The following is a 12,588-nucleotide window of genomic DNA, read 5'->3' as shown; positions in this document are numbered from 1 at the left end:
TAAACCCAAAGTCCGTTGGACAGAGGTCAACAATTAAAACAATGTTGCATTGGATGAAACCAGATAAATGTGGTGTCTGTCACAGTTGATGGGGTTCTCAATAGAAGGCATTAAGATGCATCAACAAAAAAAAGTTTGTGATGTTATAGTATGTTATCTAAATCTATAATTAATCTAAAGAAAGTAAGTGATATATGCAGAAAATGCTGTCACTATAAACTCCTACTGCGGAGTTAAAGGTGCAAAACAGGGAGTCAAGAACATTTTCACACGTTTTATTGTACAATGACAATTCAGAATCTAACAAGCAGTTGTTATGTCCAGGTCTGAAGCGCATCCCATAAATTCAACACCATTTAGCAGATCAACAGCACATTCAAACAAAAAATCCATGTAGTGTACAAGATCCAACAACAAGTGCTGGTAAGACTTCTTGTTGACTTGCTTACCATAACTTCTCCAAAAGTGGGCATGTCCTTTATTTATCTCAAGTGAGGAGAGTTGTAGGCCATTTCTAGACAGGCATTCAAGTATATTATATTAATAATTATCCCTACTCAAAAGAACAGGAAAAAGAATTTCCTATCACACATAACATGTCATTTAAAGAAATTAGGTGAAAGTATGAAATAGATGATATTTTTTTAAGTATCTTCAACTGAGGAATTTCAGTAGAATAAGCCAAAATAAGCCCTCAAACCCCCAAATATATTTTGGAAAAAATGCTGACTAAGGACGGTCTAAGCAAAGGTGTTGTATGAGAGTTTAACTACATTTTGTTATCAAGTTACCCAGATTTTCTAATCTAAACACTCGGGGAGAAGACTTAGAAAGTGATGGAGAAAAGTAGACTGTGCTGTGGCTCATGCTCAGTCAGTAAGTACTCACCTCAGATTAACACAGTAGAATTGGTAAATGTGAACATATGTCACTGTCACATTGTTACACTGTGTTTTCCAATGCAGAAAAAACAAGACCTTCTGGGAATAGGTAAGAAATGAGAACATACAGTGAAGAAGACTATTTCTTAAAAAATTGCAATAGATCCTAAATGTTTTGTTTTAGGGTTGTATCTAAAGAAACACAATTAGTGATAGATCTAAGTAGTCTGTATGTTAAATGACTAATTGCACTTTTATGGAAATGAACTAGCTTAGCAACAATGGGTTAGGCAGATGCAATTAAGACTTCTGAAAAAGGTTACATATTTATTAAAATAGGTATTGCTTGAAAAGGTTTGGGACCATTTACTGCTTTTGTGAAGTGTATGGATTCAATAGATGATAAAGGAGAGGAATGTATTATCCTTGGTGTAAATCTTGCTGAACAGTTTGTATGATTTCTCCAGACTGTAACTATGTGAATGTAATTACTGATATTATGTGATACTTAATTTTCAATTTAGACATGCTCTGTTAGGGATTACCAATTTATGAAAATATTTTTTGTCACAGTTTCTGTGTGTTAGAGTTGTTTGTTTATTTCAAAGTGCCTTTATGTGTGCTATTGTTATCACAGCTTTGCTTATGTATTTTTGTTTATGCATAAAGCAAAGAATAATTAATATATTGTTGGAAAAAATCTCCCTGTATTCTGTGTTCCTTTACTGTCTAAAGCAAGTTTAATGCTTCTGTCACATTGTCATTAAGGACAACTTAATATTGTGTATATACAGTATATATATATATATTAATAATGAGAGAGAAGTACAATTGTCAGAATAAATAAACAAGTGAGAACAATATTTTTGTTAAAAAGATAAAGTGAGAGTTGTAGAGAAATGTTGTGGAATTGTACTGTGTTTATTTTTTTCCAGCTTTTGTTTGAGAACTTTACAATTTTATAGAGCATGGATCACACAGTAGGAGAGAATTTGAGAGGGGATCGGAAATTTAATAATTTTAAATGAAAAAAGACATTTATTGAATAGTCCCGTGACCCTGTATGCAAGATAAGTGGTTTACGATGGATGGATGGATTTATTGAATAGTATCTGCTACATGAACAAAATGCTTCAAGTTTGAATAGAAACAAGTCAGCTAGTCCCTGTTAAGTGTGTTGTGGTTGGATACTGGTTCCCAGTAGCTGAGAAACATATTAAATGTCTCAGCAGCATTGTTACCTACAGCAATGTTTGCATTTCTCTAGTCTCATAGTGGAATGTGACCATGTTAATATGAACAATATGTAAATAGATACAGCTTAACAAAGTAAACATTGATGTTTTTTCAAAATAAATTAAAACAATAAAAAATTAAAATTGCACTGACCAATGCAGAACAGAACACATAAAAAAGTATACCTTGTTGTAAAGCTTCAGTTGTACACACCAATGTGTACAGTATTCCAAAAATAAATACAAATAAATTTCATATTATTCACCATATAAACACAAAATCTTAAATTCTGAAGCTTCTACATGTACAGAATATTTTGACACAGGGACCCTCTCTAAGACACGGCCTCAAGCTCAGGTGAAAGCAGGGCCCTCCCATTTGATAATATACATCTTCCCACATCCCCAAACATAGTTACAGTTAAATAACCACAAACCAAATGCCAAACAGTGAACCAGTGGCTTTTTTGCCCTGGGCTCTGGGGCCCCAGGTGTTTTTGCTGATTGGTTATGCAGTCTTGATTATAAGCCTCTCTTAGCTACGTGTAGACAGCCTATCAATGGACTTGCACTTTGTATATGTTATCTTATAGACCTGTAATTAGTTACATTTTAGCAAACAAAAAATAATTTGGCGACAATGATGTCATGTAATGGTTAGAGTAATGATAAATAACGGTTAGACCTGTGGGTTTAGTTCAGAGATGCACACTTGGAATGTTAATAAAACAAATAAAATGTCTACATGCAAATTCACTGTACTTCTACTTCTACTGCTTACACATCATTCTTCAAATGTATTTGTTTTTTCCTGTACTGTCATTCCTTCACTAGCTCGGGCCTGCATGAGGTTCATTTAAAGGTGACCCAGTGGGATTTTAAGGCATGCTTTCTAGTGCAATGTTGTTCAACCGTTCACATGACTGGTTTAGTACAGCACTGTTAGCACTGTTTAACTGTACCCAGCAGAGGTCTTCATGGGTCCACTTGGTTCCTAGTAGCCAGAGACAAATTTGATTGTCACAGGTCTCTGGTCTGTGTGTCAACATGTCCTCTAGTCCAGTCTGTTTGGATGGGTACTATTCTCTATCCGCAATCCTACCCTTCACTAAATAAATATATTTATGTATGTTGGGTTCGGGCAGGTTTTTCTAATGTTCCACTTCAGATCAGATCCTAAATTTTGGACCCATGAAGGCCTGTATTGCGCTGCCATGATCATATGCATTTTCATGGCCTCACAGTAGGGAACCACAGCTTAGACCATGGTCAACCCACATCTCTAACCTCAATGCTTCACAATAATAGCTTTCAACAGGCAAACCATTGGAACACTAATATTGTGAAGCAGTGCAGCCTTATTGGTCAGCAAAGCACTGCTAACTCTACTAACACTGATAACAATCAGTTTACAGTGAGAGATATGGCCATTTTGTTAGTGCATTTATGTTGGCAGAAACCCTTTTGTGAGTGTGGGATGAAAGAAGAAGCAACCATTGAACTGGTTTGATGAAGACGTGCAAGAAGCAGACACATTGCAGTTCGGGTGAATGTCAAAAGTCATGAAGGTAAGCTACGTACTAACCTACCAGCGCCTCTGCATGAAATATTGATTGTAGTGACGATATTATACAATGTATTTTACATGCTTTTTGATGTGTTGTGAGAAAGGAAACAAATAATCCAACAAGAGTGTAAAAGTCTAGGAGGCACAACACACAAGCAATGGCCAGCGGGCTTAATTCTTACCTTCTTCTAACACACCTCCTGCCACAAGGCCACTTACTAGCATTGGCTATTCATTATTATTAAGTAATATCCTCCATCATTAGTTCTTATAGGGTTTGTTGATGACCTTGTCAATCCATCGCAGGAACCTGCTAACACGTGTGTACACCCCAGGGAAAGCTGGGTTACCACAGCCATGACCCCAGGAGATGACCCCTGTCAGAATCCAACGGCCCCCCTCCCCCTGGCAAACCAGCGGACCCCCACTATCACCCTGGCAACTGTCCACACGGTGGTGCTCCGACAGGCTCCCGGCACACAGCATGCGGCTGGTGAAGCGATCACCATATCGCTTCTTACACTTCCAGGGTGGAAGAAGGGGGACCCAGGCCTGGAGCAGAGTCCGGGAGTACTCTGAGTCTGACAGCAGGAAGCACACAGGAAAAAAAGTGTTCTCATCTTATTTACATGTGAGGACAGTGATGTGAAAGCATTAAGTAGAGGATACCCAATAGAAATACAAATAATGAAGCAAAAGTTATTTAAACATTCGGGAGGACCATAGGGTGCGCTGTACACAGGGCATGTTATGTAGCATTTGACGTGCAAAGCACACATCCGGACACACCACAATGCAGCAGTCAAGACACAGTAACACGTGGGGTGTGTGTTGCCCTTGGACATGTACTACAGGTATATGTATGCTGATACCCAAAGCTTATTTCTTATCATATTCATATCTATCCCTTACTGTTTATTCTATATATTACCACTATACATTATGTGCATCACTCTGCACTATACTGCTTGTGGCACTTCTGATTGGATGCTAAACTAAAATGTCCTGCTTGTCGTTAGGTATAGGCAATTCAACGTTTACTGTCAGTGGTGGATTTTTTTCAATGTTTCTCCAGGACTACCACCTTACTCTAACCATGACAGGGTTGCTAAAAACCTGCTGTATCTTTGTACCAAAGTGGCATATAAACCAAAATGATGTAATAACCCTTTATGATGAAAGTTCATTGAAAGACAAGCAGATGGAACTCCCCATGTCATTGTAACCCTGAGGACAGGGATAAACATGCAATGGTCTGAGCAGTGTAGTTACCTGTGATACCCCAGCCAGTGATTACACAGGCAGCAGGCCTCTTCTCCCACTTGTGACCTGGCTCTGGCAGACACACTGCACCAATGTGGGGGTTAAATGCCACACAGTTGCCCTCTGAGCCTTTGAGCCGCAGCAGGGCGATGTCGTACTCCCAGCCCTGAGTTTGGTACTTTCTGTGGATAACGATGCGTTCAGGGGATAAGGTGCGTTCAAAGTCATCCTGCTCCGCAGTGTGATAGTCACCCAAGCGCAACACGTAGCGGGTGGGGTCTCTCCCAAATCTGGATGATGAGACAAATGATGGTCTTAATAATGATTTAATGTGCAATTCATATTAGATGACATGCATAACCCCAAACACTAGGTAAAGATTTAAAATTTAAAATTGTTAAAAATAAAAACGCTACCAAAAGCTGAATACAAGTAAATAGATTGGATTTCTAATTACTTACATTTGAGTCACCCAGTTAAAAAACATAGTTTTGGAGGAAAAATTACAAATTTAATGGTCAACAATGCAGCAGAATTACTAGATTCACAAATCCTGCTAAATTCTTGTCCATTTCAGTGTGAGGTCCATTATGTCGTAACAATCAAAAACATACAGATTCCATTAATAATGCATAGCTGGAAAAGAACTATGTGACAATCAATCAATAACAAGCATGCATCCTTTTTGAACTGAAGAAGCCTCTTGCTTGGATTAGAGGCAAGGCGACCATTAGAGGGAGCTGTCTCCTACCTCTTAAAGCAGTGGGCAGCGGTCACAACCCAGCAGGGGTTGATAAGTGATGCTCCACACAGAGGATGATTGCCTTTAGACTGAGACCTGAGCCACAGAGACACCTGCCAGGGCCACTCCCCCCTGAAATCACACACATACACACACAAGCGCACAGCTGGACTTCAGGGGGGCTACTGCTGGCTGAAACAGCTGCATATTTCCACTGACTTGTCAAGACATCTGCACACACAGAAACTCAAAATAGGCAAAATCTGACATTTTTCAGAAATTATAGACATATACCAAACTATACAGTGAGGTATATCTGTATTGGTTGTAGTGGTCACAATGAATGTCTCCCTACATTCGCAAACACACTGCAGCGCCAAATTCCATGAGGGGTTTTTCTCACAGTGGACTGTATTTTGCCGTACTTCTCAGTTTTGAATAAACCTCTTATGAAAAGGTCCATCTCTGTAGGGATCCTTTTAAAAATGTTGTCATGTTGCGCTTGTAGTGGATGTAGGCTACTCTGATGGGCGCATTTGTCCCTAAGGATTATGTTGCAGCCATTATGGCTCGTTTTGCAGCTGCTGGCTAAGGCTTAGAGCCAGAATATTTCAGTGAATTAAGGGTTTATTTCAACCAAACCAAACTGCTGGGATAAAGGAAAAAGTAACAAAGTTTTGGTGAGCTTTATTTGGTTTCTATGCAAGTGTTTTTAACAATGACCCAAGTTTTTCTCATTGGAGTCTGGTAGTGAATGTTGCTTACATCTCCTTTTGTACATGTGAATCTGCATACATTTCAATGAAGCCAGAGTGTTGTGTATGCTAACCTAAGTGACTTATCTCCTCCAACGATCCTACGTCGACGCCGCTGCTTATTGAGTCGCAGGCCACAGGTCTGCATTGCCATGGCACCATCCCCGACAGGGTCCAGGGTGTAATCACAGATAACACCGGCATCCTCACTGTGGCGACAGTCATGGCCATCTTGACCCACAGCCGGACACTGGCCTAAGGATATCTCGGTGCCCGAGCATCGGACGTTGTCTAGATGGATTGGACCTTGACCCTCACCAAAGTACGCCATGGATCGAGCTTTAGCAGAGCCACTGGAAGGACAGCACACAAAGACACACATCATAATTATTATTTGTTCCTTTTTGTACTATAAATACATTTATTACATGTAGTATATTTATGTATTTTTTTTAAATTTCCAGTCCATTTTATTTGTCTGCTGTCCACTGTTACTACTGTGATTGTACAAATCCTTTCATTGCAACAAATCATACCTTCTCATGTTATGGTATATACATATTCTGGTATTAAAATTGTTTGATACAAATAAAATGTAAAAATAACTTTTAGTATTTAGCTCTGATAAAGATCGAAAGAAGTTGGCATTTGAAACATTTAGCAATAAAATATTATTCACCTAAATAAAAGCTTTAATCTACCTTTTCTCCTGCTCTGCCTTAGGGTGACTGAAGAATGTGTCTTTTCTGTGACCAGCTCAGTAGCTCAAATCAACAGACACACACTGTACTGTGTGTGTCTGTTGATCTAGGTGGCAAGCTGCTTTATACAATTGAATTTGAATTGAATTAGTTTATTCATGGTCATGAGTACCTTAAGGTCAAAAGCACCACATCAGTTTCCATTTGTATCTTGATGACTTCCACGCAGTGTTATTGAGCAAACTACAATCCTGCCATTTAAAACTAAACTTGGAAGCTATTATAAACAGGTCCAGAATGCCACAGACGTCTCAAATGATCCAACAAAAGAATCCTCAGAACTCCATGATTACTTTAAAGCCATGTATAGGGTTGACGCCTTTATATCTCTGGCCTGCTAACCCCCTACAAGCCTGAGTGCAACCTGAGATCCTCTGGTAGTGGTCTGTTAGTTGTTCTTAGGTCGAGGCTAAAACCAGAGTAGACTGAGCCTTCGGAGCCAGGGCCCCTTGATTCTGGAACGACCTGTGGAGGAGATCAGGCAGGCCAGCTCTGTTTCTGCAATGTCTATGCAATAAACCATCAAAACTAGCATCAGATAGATTATATTATGCAACCTAATATCTTCTAATACACCTGGAACGACAATTGGAACTGTAAATTTGATGAAAATGAACTAAAATACAACAGTTATACTTTTTTTTTTAATATACCAGGTGAATGTCCATCTTTTATTTTACTTTGTGGTTGTTGTTACTAATGTTGACTTTTATAGGGAGTTATCTTTAACATACTATTTCTGTCCATAAAACAACGTTCCAAATAACATAAAGCTTCCAAAACATTGAAATATTAACATTCCTGTGACCAAAAGCACCCCCCATGCTTTACAGGCGTGTAACTTGAGAATCGATCCGGATTGAGCAGGCCTTTCATTTGATACCCTGAATGTCTATGTAGCTACTACAAGTCGGCCACCAGAGCGAGAAAAAGGCGAGAGAAGGCAGGCACAGCTCCCAGGTATTGTGCAATAATCAAGATGGTGCCGGCAATATTTTTAGCAACAAATCAGCTGATTTTTGGAATGAAAACGGCGAAAACAGTAAAAGGTTGTAAAGATCGCGTGCTGCCCCCAGTACTAAGGGGGTCGGTGCTCAGGAGGCTCTCTTAAAGGGTTATACATCATTTAAGAATTGCATTCTCTCAAATATGTATTTGTTGTTTTTATGTTTTTATTCTGTATTTTAGTTCAATTATGTTTTAACCTTTTAACTGGATTATTATTATTATCATATTTAATTATTGGGTTCCACTTTTTCTGGCATTTCTCATTTTTTTTCTTTTTGTAAAGGACTTTGTAACTTGTTTTAGAAAAGTGCGATAAACAGAGATTTTATGATTGTTATTATTATTATTAAGGTTCCTAAGACCTACTGCATGTGAAACTGAGTACTTGGCCTCTACATTCATTATTTTTATTTCACCCTGTGGCCCCACCACCTGCAGAGATATGCATTGGGGTTGAGTGCTTTACAAGGTGAGTTCCAGGCAAAGGCAGGGACCTAGGCATGCTGACTGCCGGCATCGCAGACTTGTCTGAGGGACATGGAATGTCACGTCTTTGGTGGGGAAGCAGCAATGGGCTGTGGGAGGTGGTGATACTAACTACATAGTTGGGCTCACCTCTAAGCATAGCACTGGTTTGGGAACCAAACTCCGGGAGAGTTGGAGGGCTGCCCAGGGTGTGAGGTACCAGACAGCTATGGGGATACTCACAAGGTCCCCCTGGCTGAACGCAGCTGTTTTGAACTTCTCCCCGGAGGATGAGAATATTGACTCTATGCGACTGCGAGTCCCTGGGGCTAAGGTTTTGCCTGTTGTGTGTGCATATGCACTAAACAGCAGCTCGGGAATACCCTCTGGGTGGTGTCCTGGAAGAGATTCTGGCTGGGGACTGGGAGACTTCATCACTCACATGGGCAATGATGGAGAAACCTTGAGGGGGTGACTGGGAGGAAGTGAGTAAGTGATCATAACCAGGATGTTGTTTTGTTATTGGACTTGTGGACTAGCCTGGATTGGCCATAATGGTTGTTCAAGTATACTTGTGACCAGACAACCTTAGGCCAAAGGTTAATGATGACGACTTTGTGGTGGTATCATCACACCTGCGGCTGTATGTATGTATTGAACACACTGGTGAGTTGGATCAGATGGCAGTGGAGGTTTTTGGACAGACCTGGTAAAGTAAAGCCCCCTGTTCGTGGGATCTTCAACTCCCACCTCCGGATGAATGTTTACGCATCCTGGAGAAGGTTGGGGACATGGAATCCGAGTGGGCCATGTTTAAAGCCTCCATTGTAGGGGTGGCTGGCATTAGCTGTGGTCAGAAGGTCATTGGTGCCTGTCATGGCAGCAAACTAAGAACCAGTGAAGGAAGCCATCAAGCTGAAAAAGGAGGCCTTTCATTGTTGGTTGGCTCAGGGTTCTCCTGAAGCGGCAGACAGGTACATGGAAACCAGAAGGTCCGCAACGTCTGTGGTTGTTGAAGCAAAAACCTGGTTGTTGGAGGAGTTTAGGGAGGCTTTGGAGAAGGCATCAAGGAATTTCTTCCAAACAGTTTGATGACTCAGGAAGGGAAAGTTATTATTGTAAATTGTTGAGCGGTGAAAAGAGCACTTTGAGGAACTCTTGAACCCATCCAACACATCTTCTGTGGATTAAGCAGGTTGGGAGTGAGTTGCCTGTTCACGAGTTACGGCAAAATGGAGCATGAGATAGAGGAAGAGCTCTGACATCCAGAGGGAGCTTGGAGCAGAGCCGCTGCTCCTTAGCAAAAAAATGAGCCTGCTGGGAGGAGACCCCGAGGTAGACCCAGAACTCACTGTAAGGACTACATAGCTCATATGGCCTGGGAATGCCTTAGGATCCCCCAGCATGGAAGTGGGAAGTGTTGGTGCTGAGAGGGATGTCCGGAATACCCTGCATTGCCGGCTGCCACTGAGACCCGACCCCAGATAAGCAGAAGATAATGGATGGATATTTTGTTATTTAGTTAGTTAGTGAATGTATGGAAAAATGTCCCGACTATCAATACAGTATTTGCTGAGATCTTTTACTCTGGACTAAAGTGTGAACTGACCAACCAACCAACTGTCCTTGCCATCCCAAGAGCCACACTGCTAGCATGGCTAACACACTGATGCTACCATGAGGATGAACCCTTTCCATTTCAGACACTGCAAACACCTTTGTCTCACTGTCTTTTGTAATCATACTAACGTGAATCCCAGCTGTCTGCAAACTACAGCTGCATTGACATCATTCCAGCCATCATCACACACGCTTCCCCACTGGCCATTAATGAAGACCTCCACTCTACCCTCCTTCCTGCTCTCTCCAGCAACCAAACGCACCACAGGGCCTGCAAACAAACATTGCAGGAAAAACACGCCATTAGAGTGTTGTTGATGATAGTTATTCATGACTCAAGGTTTTCAGATGCTAGCAAGATTTGACATATCCTGAGATTGTTGGCCTTTACAAAAGTAATATGGTGGTAAAAGTAACTGTTTGCCTTCTGTCCTCAATAGCCACCAATGTGTTTACTTACCAATAGGAGGCAACAGGCCTGGTATCTCATTGGCATCACCTCCCTTCTCACAGCGGACACCTACATCCTCACTGTGGGAGCAGTCATGTTGGCCCCACTCAGAGTGGGTGCAGGCCAGTAAACTGGCCTCTGTTCCCTGGCACTGCAACTCGTCCAGCAGGATGAGCCCTTGGCCTTCTTCATAAACCCCATCAGGTGCCACCTCTGCTCGGCCGCTGCAGACAAGGCACAGCCACAGAACATCAATGCTATCTCTCTATGGACAGTCATTTCAATAGCATACAGAACAACATCACCAAAACTCTGTAACCTAAATAAAGTTTTATGATTTATGAGTTAGTTTTGTTCATTAATCAGTTATCAAACATTCATGTCTTATATATCATAGATATACAACTGTTTTTTTTGTCACCATGTTTTCATTCTTACCAACCGCTACAGGCTGGTTTCAGTTTGTTGAAATGATGTTATTGAAGGCACCCATCAGTAAATCAGTTTTCTTCAAACACCACCCATAGGCAAAACTATCAGCTTTGTACACAATATGTATAACAAAATGTTCAATTTGCTATGGACCTTACTGTGGATACTCATGGTCATTCACGGGTTGCTTAACTGTTTCCTCATTTGCCTCACTTGTGTCTCATCCTGGCATCTATAAGATGCAAGTCCTTTTTATCTGAATAGTCATCTTAAACATTGTCAATTTCTGATGACAATGGCATAACTCAGCTCTGTATACATTGGAGTTTGTATTTGCACAGATGTTGTGATGTACTGTACTGGGCACACAGTCGTATTATTGTACATTGTAGTGATCATAATGCAATAATCCAAGTTATGATGAGATTGTCTCTTAATTTGTAGGAAATATTCAGTAGCCTATGTTTTAAAGAAAGTGCAAAAAAAATAGACCTCACCAATTAAAGACCACCACAAAGGATGTGTGAGAAATGAATAATCAAAGTGACTGTAAGGATTAGAGAATTTAGGAACAGATGAGGAAGAGGATGGGTGACCATAGTGAAACAGAAACACAGGACACAGCTGTAGATTTTGACTGTATGTATTGAACAGCAAACCAGGTAATAAGCAGGTGGGATCCAAGCTAAATTCAAGTTACAGAATAGATTTATCCTCAGATTCAGTTAAAAATAACAACAGGGACATTGGTGTCTCACAGTGGATTCGAACAGTATGTGTAAAATTTAATGAGTTTATTTATTTTAAGTGGAATTGTATGATTTTCTCAATATTAACACAGAGATTAATCTCTAATTGTTGATTTAAGTACTCTGGGCTACAATGGTCTCTTGTGTCCTTGCTCAAGCCTCCAGGCAGCCTAATAACTCCACCATATTGATTTCCCTGTCACAAAGGAGCGAGGATTGAGGAGAGATGAAATAGGGCAAATGAGAAGCAAAGATGGTCCTCAGCAGATGAACCTTAGTGATTGTAGTGATCCTGTGGCCATTCAATCCCAGTCTTACACCACCATGTCTATTTCCACAAACAATGCTCCTTAATGTTACAGGCAGACTGCTATGACATTTGCTGAGCACATTCATGCTCCCAGAGAAAAATCTGTTTTAGTTTTAAGTTAGCTAACCCTCACTGATGATCATGGCCTCTTGGTAGTGACCAAAAGCATGAGATCATGAATTCAAGCAGATGAAATTAGATTCTCTTTCAGGGGTTCCTAGGGTCACGTGAGGAGCTCAGACATACTGAAGGACCACAGAAGCAGTAGGTAGGTGGAAAATAATAAGGAAGGTGTAGAACATTTGCACTGAAAGGAGAAAGTGAAGGTAGTTTTGGCATTTGATCAGGA

At 40.6% G+C, this 12,588-nt stretch overlaps 1 protein-coding gene across 1 annotated transcript in view; it reads right to left on the bottom strand.

The window, feature by feature from the left end:
• Positions 1–260: 260 nt before the first annotated feature.
• si:ch211-51a6.2 (neurotrypsin) overlaps positions 261–12,588 on the bottom strand; it is a 28,008-nt gene continuing 15,680 nt past the window's right edge. Inside the window, exons 9-14 of the mRNA XM_038737880.1 lie at positions 10,758–10,972; positions 10,427–10,568; positions 6,518–6,796; positions 5,698–5,820; positions 4,956–5,236; positions 261–4,264 (exon numbers count right to left, since the gene is read on the bottom strand). Coding sequence (XP_038593808.1) covers positions 3,945–4,264; positions 4,956–5,236; positions 5,698–5,820; positions 6,518–6,796; positions 10,427–10,568; positions 10,758–10,972 — 1,360 coding nt within the window. The 3' untranslated portion in view covers positions 261–3,944. The remainder of the gene's footprint in view (positions 4,265–4,955; positions 5,237–5,697; positions 5,821–6,517; positions 6,797–10,426; positions 10,569–10,757; positions 10,973–12,588) is intronic.

Source organism: Micropterus salmoides, unplaced genomic scaffold (assembly GCF_014851395.1).
Source record: "Micropterus salmoides isolate LMB-PRFRI ecotype aquatic unplaced genomic scaffold, ASM1485139v1 Ms_hic_scaffold_22, whole genome shotgun sequence".
In the NCBI taxonomy this organism is placed as follows: domain Eukaryota; kingdom Metazoa; phylum Chordata; class Actinopteri; order Centrarchiformes; family Centrarchidae; genus Micropterus; species Micropterus salmoides.
This window is presented reverse-complemented; position numbering and strand designations above follow the sequence as displayed.